At 41.5% G+C, this 18223-nt stretch overlaps 1 protein-coding gene across 2 annotated transcripts in view; it reads left to right on the forward strand.

The window, feature by feature from the left end:
- The first annotated feature begins 819 nt into the window (after positions 1–819).
- SLC50A1 (solute carrier family 50 member 1) overlaps positions 820–18223 on the forward strand; it is a 39427-nt gene continuing 22023 nt past the window's right edge. The window contains exons 1-2 of one of the 2 annotated variants that reach the window (XM_086947386.1): positions 820–1008; positions 7777–7854. In XM_086947386.1, coding sequence (XP_086803512.1) covers positions 938–1008; positions 7777–7854 — 149 coding nt within the window. In that variant the 5' untranslated portion in view covers positions 820–937. The remainder of the gene's footprint in view (positions 1009–7776; positions 7855–18223) is intronic. The other variant, XR_015302618.1, reaches the window with a different exon arrangement.

Raw genomic sequence — 18223 nt, forward strand, 5'->3', positions numbered from 1 at the left:
CATGGCCAGCCACTTCAAAGGATTTGTTTACAATTCTTTAGCCATGCTACACAGCATCTGCAATGGTGTGCAACATGGCTACAAACCATTGGCACAGCCAATAGGTCCCAAAGGCGAGACCGTCCTGATTTTGCCAAAGCTGGTTATTCCAACCACTGCATCAAACATGGGGTCATGGTCCAGCTCACTTCTGCCACTGGCCTAACTTACTGACAAGGATGACATTCTCTTTCATATGAAGCGCATAAACTAAAGTATCTCCTTTTAGTGACAGGGAACTATGCGTGTGCTTTGTGAGAGGCAAAATTATTGTCATTTAGTCAATGTAATTTATTTTTATAATGGCCCACCAGCACCTCCTACTATGTTTTACAAAACACATGACAAAACAAAAGAAGCGATGGCAAAGCTAAAGGGCTAACAGCCAACACTAGACCTAATGGGTTTTCCAATTTCTGATTAATGTTTTCTTTATGGCCTACAATTGCAGTTCTTTAGAATTTACCTTCTGGTTTAATATTTTTGCTGCTTTTCACTGTATACATTTTTTGTGGTCGTCGTTTTCCGCCATTAACGACAGGTTTAGGTGGTTTTGAAGTTTGTGCACTATCGCATGCTCAGTTAATTTGTATATGTTCTAATGAGCCATTTTGTGTCTTCCAGGCCGTGTAGTTTGCATAGTACTGTGATGGTTTTAGCTGGTGCATACTCCACCAACTAACTTCCGTGTAATTTTTTGTAGTTTTGGCTTTTTTCCTGCCTCGTACACAACCTCCAGGCCAAGCCCGTCTCGGGAGCGGCACGCCGAGGCCCAGGAGGCGGGGCGGGGAGGGCCTGACCCGGGAGGCGGCAGCTCTCCTCCTCGGCTGGCTCTCGAGCTTCCTGTCGCCGGAGCAGCGGTGCAGTCTCGAGGACCGTGCCCGCCCCCGTCGCCAAGATGCCGGACTTCATGGCGGTGCTCTCGGGCCTCTGCGTCATCTTCACGGTCGGCATGTTCACCACGGGCCTGTGAGTGTCCCCTCGGCTCCCCCTCACCCGCGAGCCCCCGTCGCGCGCTCGGTTCCCGCCTCCTGCGTTGACGTGTCCGGGCCCGCGCCGCCCCCTCAGCACCGTGCTCGCGTGGCGCCTGCAGCCGGAGGATGCGAGAGGGGTGCGCAGCCCGGTAACAAGCCTCTCCCCGGTGACGAGGCGTGTTCCCATACAGACCCCGACCTAAATTTGCAATCAATGTAGTTTTCGGATTTGTTTCAAAGTTTTTATCACAAAAGTACACTTGGATGGGAAAATGCTCTACTTACCTATTGCGACGTTATTTTAAGTTGAAATGCACTTTCCCTTTGTTCCTGCTCACACCTGCAATCAATGCCCTAATTAAGTGCGCTGGACTTTTTCTAGTGCACGTTATGTTTTTGTTTATTAAGCATGTAGGCGGTTCTAATTACAGCAATTAATGGGACAAGTGCAGCGAAATGCAACACTTGTCAGATGTGAGGAGGAAAAGTGAGGAAGATTTTAAAAAAGTCATACTAAAAAAACAAGGCAGTATTTCAAAGTAAACAAGACACCTTTAAGTGGAAAAAACATACGATATCCATCTTGATATATACTGTGAGTGAAATGACGACATAAGGAAGTAGGGTTTAGTTCTAAAGTTGTGACACAGCTAACTGACGAATGTTCCACAATTTACTGTAAACTGTTAGTAATGCTTTTTATTAACTGCTTCGGACAAATTAACGAAAATATGTTAAATAGAGATTTTTTTTACCAATGTTAATAGTGTTTATCGTTGTTTATTAATAGGAGGTGGGGAAGTGTAGGGGCTATAAAGACGAAAACTGTGATTGGAAGGATCTTCATCTCCAAAGAGGTTGCTTAAGGGTTGGTCTGCCAGTTTAAGATGTCTAAATAGTCACTTAATTTTTTTTTTAAATATGTGAATTGAAATCCAAGGAGGGTCCCTGGGAATTGCTTCAAGACTGTATATTTCAATCTTCCAGTTCCTTCCCATGATGTTGAGGAGGCTGAGTATGTTATCCAAAAATGTGTGTTGAGTCTTGTGAAAAGCCTTTCAAAGGCCATGTGATCCACTCAGATATGACAAGTGCTATACGGGGTGGGAAACGACATGAGGCATAGTTGTCAAGTTTTTCAGGTCCTTGTGTGATGTCCTTGCTGCTCCAGTCCAAGTGCTTTCCATTAAATTCTGGAACTTGCTCAGCCACTAGCCGTGCAGGTAACAGCAGTGGGGCCAGGTAAGGGGGGATTTCGAGGGACCATGCCGTAGGAAAATTAAATAAATAATTAATTTTCCCTCATCATCGTCCCTCGAAATCCCTGCTTACCCGGCCCCTTCGCCCCACCGCTGTTACCTGCACGGACTGCGGCTGGACTTGTTGTCACGTGTTATAGTGGAAACAAGACCTCAAGTCCCAGCATTCAAAGAAAAACCCTGCACCAGAGCACCACATCATGCATGGAACCTCATAAAGTTGGCAGGGCTGCTGATGATCTTATGCTAGCATCTAGAGGTGCCCAAATGAATATCTCTCCAAGCTGATATGAGGTGCACATGTTTGATCGAATAGCCATTGTGCACTTTATACATGTAATAACTTGTTGTGAGGTGACTAAATGTAAGGTGAAGAGGGGAGAGTTCACCGTTGACCTAGGCATTGTGTAGGAGAATATTAATTTGGAGCGGTAGGTTAGGAGAGAAGACTATATACTATTGTTTGTTACTTGAAGGTAGAAGCCGGTGCTTCAATATCAGGCCAGTCGACTGTCTCTGTTTTCCCAGTTCTCAATACCATGCTGTCATTCATGTTAACCTATATAGTTACTAAACCATTCAATTTCTCCAGACCCCCTGATTCCCAAATGCCAGTTTGTCTGATTGTAGGACTTTTGATGCCGCCAGATGACAAATGGTTGACAAGACCTCAGCAAGATTGATTAGGAAGTGTGATAGAGCTCTTGGACTGTTTATCAAAGTATTTAATTTCAGGCTGTTGGCAGTGTCACCAGAACTGTATGTTAGGGGTGTTCTGCCTACAATTTAGCTACGACAGACAGACCGACAATTGATATTACTCAAGTACCTGTCTTTGCAGTTCCCAACATGCTGGCATTAAGTATGTAGCTAAGAGCCTTAAAAACGAAGTCAGCATTTAACCACAACAACAGAACACATTTTGGAGTAGTTTAAAAAAAAAATAGTACTTGCATTTTTATTACAAGTGGCTTCCTGTAGGAAGCCCTTATTTGGATTAACTGTATCAATATTTGGTTATTCACTGCAGTGACCTCACAGTGGTGGCCAAGCGGGCAACTAGAGCCAAATTTGGGGTGGGTGAAAAATATTTCGGGGGGGGGGGGGCTAATTCTTCCAACCATAGACAGAGTGGCTGTAAGTAGGGGTGAGCACACAACAAAGCCTCATTTACAAGTAAATGGTCTTTTAAAGACCTATTAAGTACTCGGGTGCGCCTGCTATTAGATGGTCGCCAGCCGGCAAAGCTGTCTCCGCCCGGGCTGACACACACGACGGGGGGGGGGGGGGGGGGGGGGCTGAAGCCCCATGAGCCCAATGGGTGTTGCGCACCTGGTGGTGGGTAACCATATTGGTTCTTAGTGACATGATACCCTACTCATGCTTCGCTCTTGCTGTCTGGTTGATGTTCCTCAGAAACTCTTGGTGAAAACCATCTCCAATATTCACAGTTAGAACCTCTCTGTGAAAATTATCCTCATTATTCAGTTACTATCTTTAATTCTGTATACTCCGCCATCTTAACATTCTGATTCACTTCTACATCTCAGGAGCATCATATGTGGGTTTGAATTCTCACAGTATGGGTTCATAGGTTTCCGTGTCATTCATTTCGTAATGTCACATTGTAAAACCTTCCCACACAATCAGAACATTAGCTCACAAACAGACTGTTTGTATCTCACTCGGTACAACTGCTGTTTCAAGAGCTGTTTTAGGTACACTGGTGCAAGTGTTGACGTATGTATGTGTATGAATGCGATAAGATCCAGAAAAGTATTATAACGGAACAAATGGAAAGGTTTGAGGCATTAAAAAGTTAAACACACAACTTGAAAATATGCATGGTTGCAATTTTATACTCAACAATTGTATGTAAAAGTTTGTTATTAATTGCTTAGCTGAGGTGGGTGGAAACAAAAATGAACTGACTCGAGTAAATAAAAAATTATTATTACATTTAAAAGCTGATGTATCTCAACAGGTTTATTTACCTGTTTAGGTGATCTCTTTGTACAACCTTTAGATTACAGGTTTGCATCTTTGACAATTTACGTAGTCCTTCTACTTACTGAATTCATCAATGTGGGTACCATCTAGCTTATTAATGGTTAGGCCGGTTATCAGCATTTGGACACATCTTAGTTGCAATTGGTAAATTGGCTGTGGAAGGTTTGTTTATGATTAATAACTCAAATTAATGTTCTGTGTCCTTGCTTGCAGTATGCCATGTGCATACCCTCTTGATGTGTACATTTCAAGATCAATGGCACATCTTCAGCTCTCATCCAAATCGCTTTATTTTAAGTTAGTAGCTTTAACAGGTCACATACATATGCCCGCCTTTTAATTAGCTTGCAGCAAACAACTCTTTCCCTTTCGTCTTCCACGGTGCAATCTGTTTCAGCACTCAAGTAATGAATTCTACCTCACGCCTGAAACATCTTTAATTCTGTTTACTTATAGAAGGTAACTCACTCACAGGAAGATGCCAGAACACACACCCGACTTCACAAAAAAATCTGTCAGACTGAATTACTCACGAAAAACCTATGTCTTGGGGCATGCTCACAAAATAACAAACACCCTGAGACTAAGCCACACATAAATTAGATGATTGTTCGCCTCATCAGTCAAAGTGCTTCGATTTAACCCTGGCTGATAAAGAAATGCACATTAAAATATATTTAGTCAAATAAACAACAAAGCAATACGTGTTGATATAGATTAAAAACAATTTCGTGAGGACTAACGACATTTGGCATAGAAAGTACTTTAAAAACTCTACTTAAAAAAGGGTTTGATATATACCATAAATGAACTCTGACTACCTTTTAGGAATTACCAGTCAATGCAAATTGTTAGCAGCAGGTTACAAGAGTATTTGTTTCAGGAAAATTAATTTCACATTCATGTCTTTCATTATTTGTTGGAAGGTTTCTAAATAAGAACAGGAGGTGTCTCAAACTTTTAATCTGAAAAATAAAATTGCATAGTGTGTTATTAGCCGATTTTCAATTTTTTTTTATTTGGAATTCCTGATTTAATGATGTGAGTGACATACCAGTTGCATTTCTGGTCCACCAGATTGCTTTCAAATCGTAAGGTTAATCATTTTGCAAACGTGTTAGCACGTTCTCAGGAGCTGGAATCCGAACCATTCACTATAGAATCGAAACTCTGAGCAAGTTAGAAAGAAATGAAGTCTTTTATTAGATGCAGAGGAACACAAAACACTTGTTAATGGCAGAGAATGAGTTTTTTGTGTGCTGTTAATGCTCTCTCTACTCTTTCTTCATATTCCATGTCACAAAACGTGATAATGTAAAAAGTATCTCCCACTTATGAACTCTTTTTCTTTTAGTGTGCCATTCAACAGGGATTGGTATTAACCTCCCCATACCACACTCTTTAGGTCTGGCGCTAGCGAAGATCTTTTGATTTTATTATATTTGTAATGCCCTGACTTACAGGTAGGGGCCTCAGCCAGCCCTCTTCATTTATTGAATGTGAAGTGTGTAGCAAAACTAGTAATTGAATGAAAAGCATATTATAGAAGCTAAGCTCATGGAATGAGACACACACAAGTGGAAAAGGCAAGCAAATTAGATTGTTTATAAAGCCAACCATTCGTAAAGAATGTTCTGTCTAAAAGCCCACTGTAAATATTGGTATTGTCCACAATATGCCTGTTCTATAACAGACTGTTAAAAGCTGTCTGTAGCCAAGACTTAAAAATAAGCATCTGTTGAAATCTGGGGGGTGGTATTTAATACAGTTAGACTTAAACCACATTTTCTTCTTTATAATTACTGTAGGGCATTAGAATAAACTATGTTTGATACTATTAATTTGTCTGTGAAGTAGTTCGGAGAGCACATGGGTGATTATTAGGTTGACATATGTTCTCGTTCCCACTCCCTTAAGAGAAGCGAGGCGACATACTACTCTTCTTGCAGAAGTTGTGTAGTGATGTGCGGCTAGCTTGCAAAAAATGTAGCCGTGCCGCTGGATCTTCACACATCTTGAGTGCTTTGTCAGCATTACCCTTGGGACAGTCCCGGAGGATAAAGGAATTTTTCTACTTCCAAAATGAGGAAGTCAGTTTAGCCGAACAAGGCCCTGCGTAGGTTTGTTAATGCAGTGTTTGACGTTTTCTGATCTAATAAGTGACTGTTTATGGAGCAACTACCACCCCAGAAGGATCTCTTGGTAGTGGTCTTAAGAGCTGCTTAGCCAAGGAAATAAGGCTTCAGATTTTTCTTAAAGTCCAGAAGCATGCACAAGCATCTGATTTCTAGGTTCAGAGAGATTTGTGATGGGATTATGTTTAAGAGGTAATCAAAATAGATTTTAGTGTATTGTTTGAGCTTTTTTAGGCCAAGTATTGCTGAACCTATAATGCACTAGTTATCAATTACTTTACACCCTTATTTGTCTGTCAAACAGGGGGCAGGTCAACCTTACTTGATGATGGGAAAGGGAATAGGTCTAGCATTAAATCTTGTGGCATCAAACAACAAGAACAATCACCCACACATTATTGAAGTTTACTGATTCTAATAACATAAGAATACAATGATAACACTCATTCGCAACTCTACATTAATCTTAATATTGTTTGAAAAGTCACCCCCGGATCACCTTTATGAGCTGTGATACTATACCAATTGGATATTGCACAGTATATAAATGCTAATAACATAGTGTATGATTATGTCCTAGCGAGATGACTATAGAGTTCAAAACTCTTAGACAGTCTATCAAATGGCTGCTTAGACTATTTTATTGTATACCTTTAGACTTGTATGTTAGAACTGTGATCATTCGAACACTTTAGGGCCATCTAGAATTGTGTATCTATTTAACCACTTCACATGTTGATAACCAGTTCTGTTGATCATACTTACTGTTGTACTGTGCTCTGAATACTGAACGGTCCAGTCTATGGTCCTCAAGAATAATAATTGTAAAAATAGAACCATATGTCCCTTTTTAAGAGTGGCCAGGTCTCAGCCATGGTATTTGTCCTTCTCCCTGCCTTAACCAGTGGAGTATCTGTAAATCCATGGGAGAGGAGGGATTAAACAAGATTGCAGGATGTAGTCTAAAAGTACCCTCAAATGTGAAGAATTACTGGTTGCATCTGGAGTATTGTACATGGGTGGCTGGTAATTACTCATTTGTACTGGGAATTTATCCAGACACGTTGTATGGGTGACACTCCAGATAGGTTATCGTGGATTTTGTGATACCAGTCGAGCCAGCAACTCTTGTTACTGACCCCATCTGGATTTAAACAGATGAGGCAATAAGTCTGGATCTGACTCGTATCTAAATTCTGATACCAACACAAATTACCTCAGGTGTATGAGTGTCTTGTATGTTGCACTGTAGGAACCGCTACCTCGATGGGTGCTTACGGGCACCAGTTCAATACTCGGTCTTTTGGTACTAGAAAATCTAAGCTTTCTCACTGCCTTTTCTTTTCGCTTTCTTTTAAGGACTGACCTGCGAAAGATGTTTTCTACCAGGAGCGTGGACAACATTCAGTTCCTGCCGTTCCTTACCACAGATCTGAAGTAGGTAGAAGCCACAATGCAAATGCACAATTAATTTGGTGCACAGTGAGGGTTTAATGACCAGGAGCCTACTTGCATGGGTTAATTGAGGGTTGTGTTGGTAAAGGTGATTGGTAGAACCTCTTATTTATGTTGAACTCCAATTCTCTCTTCCCTGCCTTTCTGTTCTCTCATTGACACTAATCATTCAGACATTAAAGTCTTTCTACCTCAAGACTAAGGTTGCCTTGATAAGTTGCATTTATGTGCTTTTCAAATTCTCTTCTGCTCTCTCCCTTTCCACACTCCACTTGTAACACCACTATGTAACTCTTTTCTTTCCTTATTGTCCCTGTGAAGCCATGTTTGGAACCTAAAGAAAAGGTCATGGGGCTTGGAAGGGATTCTATCCAAGATCTACCAAAGTTTTGTGTGTACCACCCTTTCAGGCTGTCTCTTCACTTTCTTGTGAGCCATTTTGTCTCTATGTCTATTTGAGACAGTGGAAGAGAAAGCAGAGAGTTATTTTCTAGAGTTGTGGACGCTTTACAAGCAACCAGCCTCTTTTTTAGTTCAAAAATGTTTTATTTGGCTTGGTAAGCAATGTTATTTAGCTGCAAACTATCTAATAAGCCTATGTTCAATGGCCTACTGATCTACAGCCACCTGGACCGAAAGCACGTTTTTGGATGGCTTAGGAGATATTTTAGAATCATGTATGCAGTATTCTAATTTTACTACAATAGGTGATTTTAATTTTCGTTTAGAAAATGAGAACAATAAAGACTCAAGGCAACTCCATGATATTTTAAGTGGTTTTAGTCTTTCTCAGCGGGTGAATTCCACTACTCATGTAGCAGGTCATACTGTGGTCAGCATTTTCTCCAACAACCCAGACTTAAAGGTTGATGATTACCTACCTATTACATGCTTAGATCATAAAGCCGTACATTTTAGTGTAGAAACTGTCCAGCGCCCCAATGCTACCAAAAAGTGTGTGTAAACTAAGAAAATTCAAGCTTGGAACAACATGAAACAGACCTGGCAGACATCCTAAACAGACCTTGCCCCTCAATTATGAAGAATTCAAACTGAACAGCTGACCTATTCTGAGTGGATAAGAGTTGCAGTCACCATATTCACCCCTGTCAAAACTATTAAAAACCACAGAATAAGGCCCTCTGCCCCCTGGTTCTCTCCTACCCTCAAGTAATTAAAACAAAAATGTACAAGTTAGGAGAAAGTATGGAACTGAGGGAAGAGAAGGTTAGATACAATGAATGTATTTAAGACTAGAAAAAACTGTTTGTTATGGAGAAAGCAAAAAATGTCTAGGAGAACATTTGCTTAGCAAAGAGCTCCAAAAGGGAGCTTTTTAAAACAGTTCAGCTTCTTTCTAGGCTTTCATTGAGTTGTACAATGGCTCCCTGTCAACTTTATTTGATCAGCGAGCGGAATTTTTAAAGAATAAAGTGGAGGAAATTCATGGCAAATGAAATACTACGGGCAGGCCCTCAGTCCTGGCCAACAAGTATCGTTCTCGAAAAACACACCGTCTGCAGGTTTTCTCCTCTCACGGAAGAAAGAGTAGTTGAACTTATTTCCCGAACAAAATCAGGGGCTCCTTCTGAACCCTGCCCCCGAAAATTGTCCACGATGTGGCAGGGACAGTCGCCTCTCCCATTACTATCCTACTGAACACCATCAATGACTCCTGTCTTTTTCCCGTAGAGTGGAAAAAGGGCTCTATCCTCCCATTGTTGAAGAAATTCTCATTAGATCCAAAAGAGGTAAAGAACCTTTGTCCTATATGTTGCTTACCATTTGGGGCTAAAACACTTAAAAAACAAATGAATATTAGACTCTAAATTTGTAGAGGAGAACGAAATATTGGATTCAGCGCAATTTGGGGTGAAACCAAATCACAGCACTGAGCCTGCTCTGGTTGTACCAACAGAGGAGTTGAGGAGTGTCGTGGATAAGGGTGTGAAGGCAGTGATGATCCTGTTGAATCTATCGGCAGCCCTTGACACCGTAAACCATGCAGTCATGATGGAACGCTTGGCAGAAATTGGAATTGGAGGCTCAGCTCTTGTGCTGTTCTGCTCTTTTCTCTCTGTTACAGATCAGTAGGTTGCCCTGGGAGACCTTATCCAAATCCTTTTCACCGCCAGGTGGGGTCCTTCAGGGCACATCGTTGAGTCCTACTCTTCTTAATATTTATGTGGTGCCCTTGACAGAACTGATCCTGACAGAACTGATCCGCTCTCTTTGTTTTGCCCCTGTGGTGTATATAGATGATACACAAATTGTTGTATTTGTCTCGAATGATGTTGATGAGACTGCACAGCGCTTTAACACCTTCATGGGTGCTATTTGATAGCCCTATGTTGAATTCGGACAAAATCGAGGTTCTCATCTTTGACCCTTCCTTCAGGTATCAGTCTTGGGGGCCTTAGATGCTTGGTTTTCTTCCAACTCCGGTACCCTCGATTAGGAATCTGGGAATTATTTTTGACCCTGATTTGTTCTTCAACGCAGAGACTAACAAACTGAAATCTTCCTGTTTTTTTCTGTTTCACACAATAAGGAAAATTCTCCTTTTTTTCTCCTACGAAATTAAAAAATCAGTGGTTAGTGCCTTAGTGTTGTCAGGGCTGGACTATTGCAATGCCCTATATGTAGGCATTCACCAGCGGTCTCTGAAGAAACTACAATGCCTACAGAATGCAGTGGCTCAACTTCTAAAGTAAATTCCCCAGTTCAAGCCCAATTTCCAGGGCATTACGGGAGCTCCAATGTCTCTCTATGAAGAAACGAGTCCTGTTTAAGGTCTTGTTCCTGGCACATAGGACTCTGCACGGTGAAGGCCCAGCATATGTGGAAAAAATCCTTTCTTGGTATAACCCCAGAAGAAACTTGCACTTAAATAACTCTAAGACATTCCAATGTCTGCAAAATCAGGCGAAAGAAACGGGGAGGTAAGAGCTTTAGCCACACTACAGCACAACTTTGGAATAACCTACTTGAACACCTCAGAGGCCAGTCCAGTCTATTCAGTTTCAGGAGGAAACATCTTAAAACCTGGTTATTCTCCTGTCCTGTGTGAGCAGCTATAAGCATTTAAATAAACTTGACCTTCTCCTTTTGCCGTGATTAGTTAAAGGCCATTTTTGGCAGCAATCCTTAGCTAAGATGTGCCCTATCTCAATGTAGCAGACATAAGCGCCATGACACCCTCAGCAGTCGCACGCTATAAAAACTTTTCAATATCAATGTCAGAATCGATGAGCTGTACATCGAATACCGTACGTAAATGGAAGCAGTAATTGTTAGCCCAGGTGCAGTTATAAATACAGAACCTGTGCGCTCATTGGCTTTGCGGGCTAGGAAGTGGATGATGTACAGAACCCCCTTCTGGACCTGTACATCAATTTTACACTGCCAGTTACCCCTGGCATGCACTTTTACACCTTAAGTCCTGTACTTGTAGGTCATGAAGTCAGCGGCAATATAAGAAAACAAATAGGATTCTCAAGGATGTTGTTCCTTTCTCAGGTTTACCCTCCTTCCCCCTACTGTAGCCCTCAGCAGCAAATAGCCTGTAATGGGCCAAGCCTGGGATAAAGATTCATGCCTGTTACATATTCGGGTTATGTGTGTGCGGAGAGGATTATAGGCCACTTTCATTCCTTTGCCATTGAGACATTTTATCATACATATGGCATGCATTAATTTGGGGTTACAAAATAACTGGGCTCAAGAGAACTGTTTGCTTTTGATTGAAGATTGGCCTACATTTTTGCATATTCACATATTAGTATAACTGGGTAAATAACCTCTTAACCGTATGTGCCAACACCATGTGTGGTGAATGCAAAATATTTGGCTTGGAGAGTTTTTGCCCCCAGTGTTCCCCCACTACACACTTTTGACTGGCTTGAAGTTTATCCCACCAAAGACCATACTCCTCCGCAGACTCACTTCTCTAGTGTTGCCAACACTAAAATGCCTGTAGCCATACGGCAACACCTTTTACACTTCTATAGTTTAACCTGCCAATGGTACTACCTGCGTTCCCCCAACATTCCGGGCAAGTTGGTGGATTCAGAGAATTCCTCTGTATCTCACAGCCCTAATGCCCCTCTAGAACACCTCAACCAACCACTGATCTTTTAGTACAAACCTGTCTACACATACATACAATATTCTGCTTTGAAAGACCTTGACTCATTCGCAAACTGATCTTCATTTTTGTATTTTACTCTGACTATATTTGATAGATTTGAGGAGAGAAAGCTTATCTCTTATTATGTAATCCGCCACAAATCTACGTAACTTTGAAGGGTTGAAGAAGTAGAACCTACTTCCATCTTTTTTCTGCCTTTTGACCATCTCTTACAACTACCCTAGTGTAGTGTCTTGCGATATTTTATGACTGAACCCTATTGGCTCCTAAAGGACTCCGTAGATCTGTGATGTAGGTGTCGGAGCGCAATGCCATGAAAGCTTGTTTTGGAACGTTGGGTTCGTAGTTACACGCAGCAGAATAATGACGTGTAATACTAAGCTCCTTGTGTGGCGTAGTTGTTGGCAGGTACTCAGACTCGGAAGATGCTGCAAATGGCGGCGAGATAGGGGATAAGTAACCCGAAGAACGACTGCTGTGCCAGAGAGTTTGCTGTGGTCCAAGCAACTGCTTGTGTGTGCCACATGTTTTGCTCTCATAGAACGGAATCAGCCTTCATGCACGTGGAGTCAAAGCTCAACTGCAGTCGCTGTAAAGCAAGTGAAAACAACGGAAGCGCTGCAAACAATCTACACGTTGATGGTCGAGAGCCTGTTCATCAAGCCATACATGGAAGGTGTCTCACTGCCACGCAAGAATAAAATTGTACATTATAAGCAGTTTTAACGCTGAAAGCGGATTTAAACTTGTTTATGAAGTGCAACCGCTGATAATCCTAACTTGCAAGATAATGCTGCGAACAGAAGCGCTGCAAGGTGGAGAGCAACCATGTGTTAGAAAATGCAAATTGACATTTGGAAGAAAAGGATTAAATGACTTACTGAATATAGTAAAGAGAGTCATCGTATTGGAGCTCTTGGTGCAGTTGGCTCAAGGAGAAATGTTCATGGTTGTGCTTACAGAGCCATCCATACTAGAAGCGTTTCATTCACAAAGTTGCAGAGTGGGGCTCGGAACAACTTCACAGGTCTTCAGTAAATAAAGAGAGTAGAACGACTCTCAGAATAGTGAACATTTTCAGATGAGTGCAAAGAAAGTCAAGGTTCCAGCCCTCATTAAAGATGAGTGAGAGGCCAGCATGTCGCGGGATCTCACAGACGAGTTGCAGACACAAAGTCACAGGGATCCACCCGAGGTGTCAGTAAGTTCCACACTGGTCTACAATGCTGCTGCGCTTTTGAAATCGCCATTGCCTTTCGATACTCCAAAAAGCAGAATATTGACGATAGATGGACTGAGTGGATAGAGACGGTGGATAATTTCATTGATGTCCTTGAAGAGATTGATAACAAAAATATTATCAAGTATCTTAAAAATCTTGCAGTGATGGTATGAAAGAAGTCATAAAGAAAATGCTGCGAACTGATAAAGAAATTACATATTGTCAGATTAAAGAAACACGGAATCTCAAGTTCAATCCACTACCAAATGTTGATTACAAAAGATACACTTTCAGTCAAGAATGCCAAAAAGTTGATGAAACAATTGATTAATTTTTGGTGAGAGTTGATACACTCATCAAACACCGCAAATTCAATTAATTTAATGATGAGGAAGTAACACGACTTGGAGTTATTGATGACTATTAGTCTGGAGCAATTTTTGATAGATGCCTGAGCTGAGGAGCGTGCTGAAATGCAAGCCGCTGACATGGAGGCTGGGGTGCCCAGAGTCAATTAATCATGAGTATGAAAAGTAATTCCAAAGGAAAAGACTGAAGGACACAAAGTGATTTCTACACATAAAAAAAAAGTTATGTTTTAGATATGGACTTTTGTTTTCACATGCAGGTAAGTGTCTTGTTATTGGACAGATCTGTAAAGGCTGTGGGAAAGAGAACCATTTTGTGGTGGTTTGTAAAGTGAAGGAAAAAGTAAGTGCATCACGGCGCAAATAAAACATTTCCGCCACAACGTTCCAGAGGCAGTGTTCAGCACGCACCCACGAGACTCAGCAGCATCATCCGTTGAGGCAAATCGACACTGAACAAAGTTGATTGTCATCTAAATCATCGTCAAATAGTTTTTCCACCTCAATATCAAGTGAAAGTGAGGATAACGGTTGAGCCATGTCGATGTTTACCTCAGAGAAACATGTACATGTCAGACTGGCTGCATGTGAAAAAAAATGTCAGTCAAAGAGAAGTTGACATACTAAAGTCAAACAAACATTGTCTGAAAATTACAATGAAAATAAAATATTGCTCAATACCTTTCACAATCCACAATGGTGCATCGCTAAACATAATGCCCGAAGAGAAATACAATAAATTATATCAATTACCTTGACTTTAGGTATGGAACACCAAAGTGTATACTTGGGCTGCTTTAAAGCCCATAGAAAGTCACGGTTCATTTGTGGTGACACTGAAACACATGAAAATGAAAGTGAAAGCACCCATCTGTGTGCTTCAGGGTACAGCAGCAATATGCCGATATGGGACTGATTTCTGTGAATTACAGTATGAATGCTCACCACAAAATAAGAAGTCAGTTTCCGTAATTGTTTCATGGTTTGGGAAAGCTTAAGACTATGAAAGAAAACTTACATATTAATTACAATTTTATAAGACAGATATATTCACCGGCAACTGCATGTGTTCACTATGGACAGGAGGTGGAGTGTATCAGACCTTTTGAGATTGAGCAGGGCGTTAGACTGTGCTGCGTCATTGCAACATTCCGGTTTTCTCTTTATACGAAAGCCGTTCTGAAGGGGTTTGTTAAAGATGTTCCATACATTGAATTCAGCCCCTCTCCTTATACTCCTTTATGCTGATGATGCAGTGCTCATAGCTAGACCTGGCCAAGCGCTGCAGAGATTCATAGAGGAGTATACTAGCTTCATGGACAGTTTGGTCCTCCACGTAAACAAAGAAAAGTCCGATGTACTTGTTGCTGGTGAACGGGCAAACAAACTTCAAGCTTTCCACATAGACATGCACCGGTTGAGGTGGCGGAAACATTCTCATATGTGGGGATTTTCTTTCTTGACGGGAAGTATACATAGAAAAATATGCTGTCAAATAGAGCCCTCTTATTAGAAAAAAGTATAGTGGCCATCTTAAAATTCATGAAGAGGTTGGGGTCGAAACCCATCCCCGAAATACTAAATGCGTACGCAGCTATAGCCGTCGCTAGGGCCACGCATGGAGAGGCGTTATGGAGAATGGCCAATATTGACTGCCATCAGCATATCGAGAATGCGGTTATTAAAAATGTGTTATCTCTGCCCCGTAGCTGTTATAATTCATATTCCTCAGCAAATTGGGTGTATCTTATATTTCTGATACTGTTTGTCATGCTCCAATTTTACTGTGGCATTCGATATTGAGGAGGGAGACTGTAATCTAGAATCAAGCCATATTGAGAGACTGTTTAAAACTGAATTTGGCACATAAAATTCCTTGGCTGTAGTATGTAAAGTGCTCTTTGATAGATTTGGGTTTATGTGAAAAAATTGAGGCCCCACTCACCTGTTTACATATCACTCAGTCGAGGCTTGAGGATACCTTTCCGGCAAAGGCCCCTGTAGTTAGAAGGGAGTTAAGCAGAGGTAAATCCACAGTCAGATTATACCAAATGTACCCCACAATAAATCCTGGGGTACAGTTGTATTTAGCTTCTGCAAAACTTACAGCATCAATTTATCCTGATACGGTTTTGCCTAAATGATATCCCTTTGATACTCCAGCAAATGCTCATTCATTAAGGGAGCTAACTCTGTGCCCCCGTGATGGGGGTGTCAGTGCAATCAAATTTGCACAGATTACTCCACCTGGATGAAGAAGAGCTGCCTGAAACTCAACTCTGAGAAAACAGAAGTACTCATCCTTGGCTCCACCCCCTTCGCATGGGACGACTCTTGGTGGCTCCCTCACCTTACGGACCACGCACAAAACCTCAGCATCATACTAGACTCATCACTCACAATAAACTGCCAGATCAACACCGTAACTTCGGCCAGCGTAAACACCCTCCACATACTCCCAAAAAACGTTAAGATGGATCCCATCCGAATCCAGGAAAACTGTCACACACGCTCTCATCAGTAGCAGACTGGACTACAGCAACGCTCTGTACATAAGCAGGTTGCTTTTCATTTACAAGAATCTGTTTTATAAGAACTTGAATCGTTATTTAAGCATGACATTATTGAGCGTTCAATTGGTCCGATGCCATGGGTTTCTCCCATAGCCTATTGCCTAAAATAGACACTGAAGGAGCTGTACGCATATGCGTTGATATGCGGCAAGCAAACAAGGCAATTGAACAAGAACAACATCCAGGTCCACACATTGCTGACATGATAATGCAATTATTTGGTGCAACGGTCTTCTCGCGCCTTGATTTAAATAAAGGTTATCATCAGTTGGAACTGGAAGAAGATTGCAGGTATAGCACAGTCTTTTCTGCACAAGGCAGTCTGTTTCGATATAAGAGACTCTGTTTTGATGTGTCATCTGCTGCAGAACTTTTTCAAGATGCCATAAATCATGTCATTTATCCGGGTTGTGAATACATTCAATTATAGCAATGACATTGCTTTTCAGAGCTACACAGAAGGAGCATGATAAAGCTCTCTACCAAGTATGTTGTTACTGACTGATGCAGGCCTGACTTTGAATGCAGATAAGTGTTAGTTCCAAAAGACAAAGGTAAAATTCTTTGGCCATATCTTTTCAGATGGAGTTATGACACTGGATCCTGCCAAAGTACTAGCTATGTCAATCAAATGCTGATCCCCACAAGATGTGTCTATGATATGTTCCTTTCTTGGCATTACCAGTTACTGCTCAAGATACATATGAAACTTTGCTACAATAATTGCTTCCTTACGAGAGTTAATAAAGAAAAATGTTTCATTCAAGTCGTAAGAATGTGAGGGAAGTTTCAAGAAAATCAAACACGCCATTGAAACTTCTACTGAAAATGCCTATTTCAATCCAAAGCTTCATACAGAGGTTGTTGACGCTAGCCCAATTGGGTTAGGTGCTATACTAACACAGCACAGCGGACACCCACATGCCTCGAAGGCATATTGTGCCATATGACACTAGAGGTTTGTTCCAGACTAAACCTGCTTACTCACAACCTGAGAAAGAAAGTTTGGCCATGGTATGGGCTTGTGAACATTTCTATGTATTCATGTATGGAATGCCTTTTACGCTGATAATTGATCATCAAACTTTATTTACTGTCTTTGGCAATCCAAAAGCCAAGATGCCTCCTCACATTGAACTGTTGGGACTGCGATTACAAGAGTATCAATATACCATTGTTCATCGTCCAGAGAAGGATCAAAACCCTGCTGACTACTTTTTCAGACTGCCTATACAAGGTCAAGGTAATTCATCCAACACGGCTGAAGCCTACACTAATTGTAATGCCAAATACGCCAGCTGCCATATCGTTAGCCCAGATCATTACTCCCACGAGCCATGATAGTGACATGCTGAAGTTGAAAGATATCATTATACATCAGTCGTGGAACTCACACACCCGACCTCTCACCAGTGATGGTGAATACCAAAAGAACAAAAATGAACTGTATATAACTCAGGAAGGAGTAATACTACGAGGGTCGAGAATCCTAATTCCGGAGAGTTTAAGACAGAAAATAATTGAAATGGCTCGCAAAGGACAGTGTGGTATTGTTCCCACCAATAGCACTTTCCAAAATCAAGTTTGGTTTCCATAGTTAGATGAGAAGGATGAAAAAGTACTCAAGGCCCGACATCTATGGAGCAGAGCTGCCTTTCTACAAACATTACTCAACAGACTCTCACCATGTCAGAACTCCCTAAGCATGCATGGGAGAGAATAGCCATCTATTTCCTTCGGTTGACTTGATAGTGGACATCATCTGATGGTAATTGTGGCTGAGTACTCCAGTTTTCGGTTTATGGAGGATCTCTCATCCACAACTCATGAACGAGTCACTGGGAGATTCGATGGCATTTTTGCAAGGTGAGGCGTTCCAGCCATTTCGAAGTCTGAGAATTCAAAGATTTCCTGGAGCATCTGAACATAAAGCATCAGAAGAGTACACCCTTGTGGCCGCAGGCCAACGGACTCGTTGAGCGTTTTGTGAATATGCTAAAGAAAGCAGTGCAGCATGCAACTCTTGAGAGGCTCAGTT

The sequence above is a fragment of the Lissotriton vulgaris genome, chromosome 12 (assembly GCF_964263255.1).
Source record: "Lissotriton vulgaris chromosome 12, aLisVul1.2, whole genome shotgun sequence".
Classification (NCBI taxonomy): Eukaryota; Metazoa; Chordata; class Amphibia; order Caudata; family Salamandridae; genus Lissotriton; species Lissotriton vulgaris.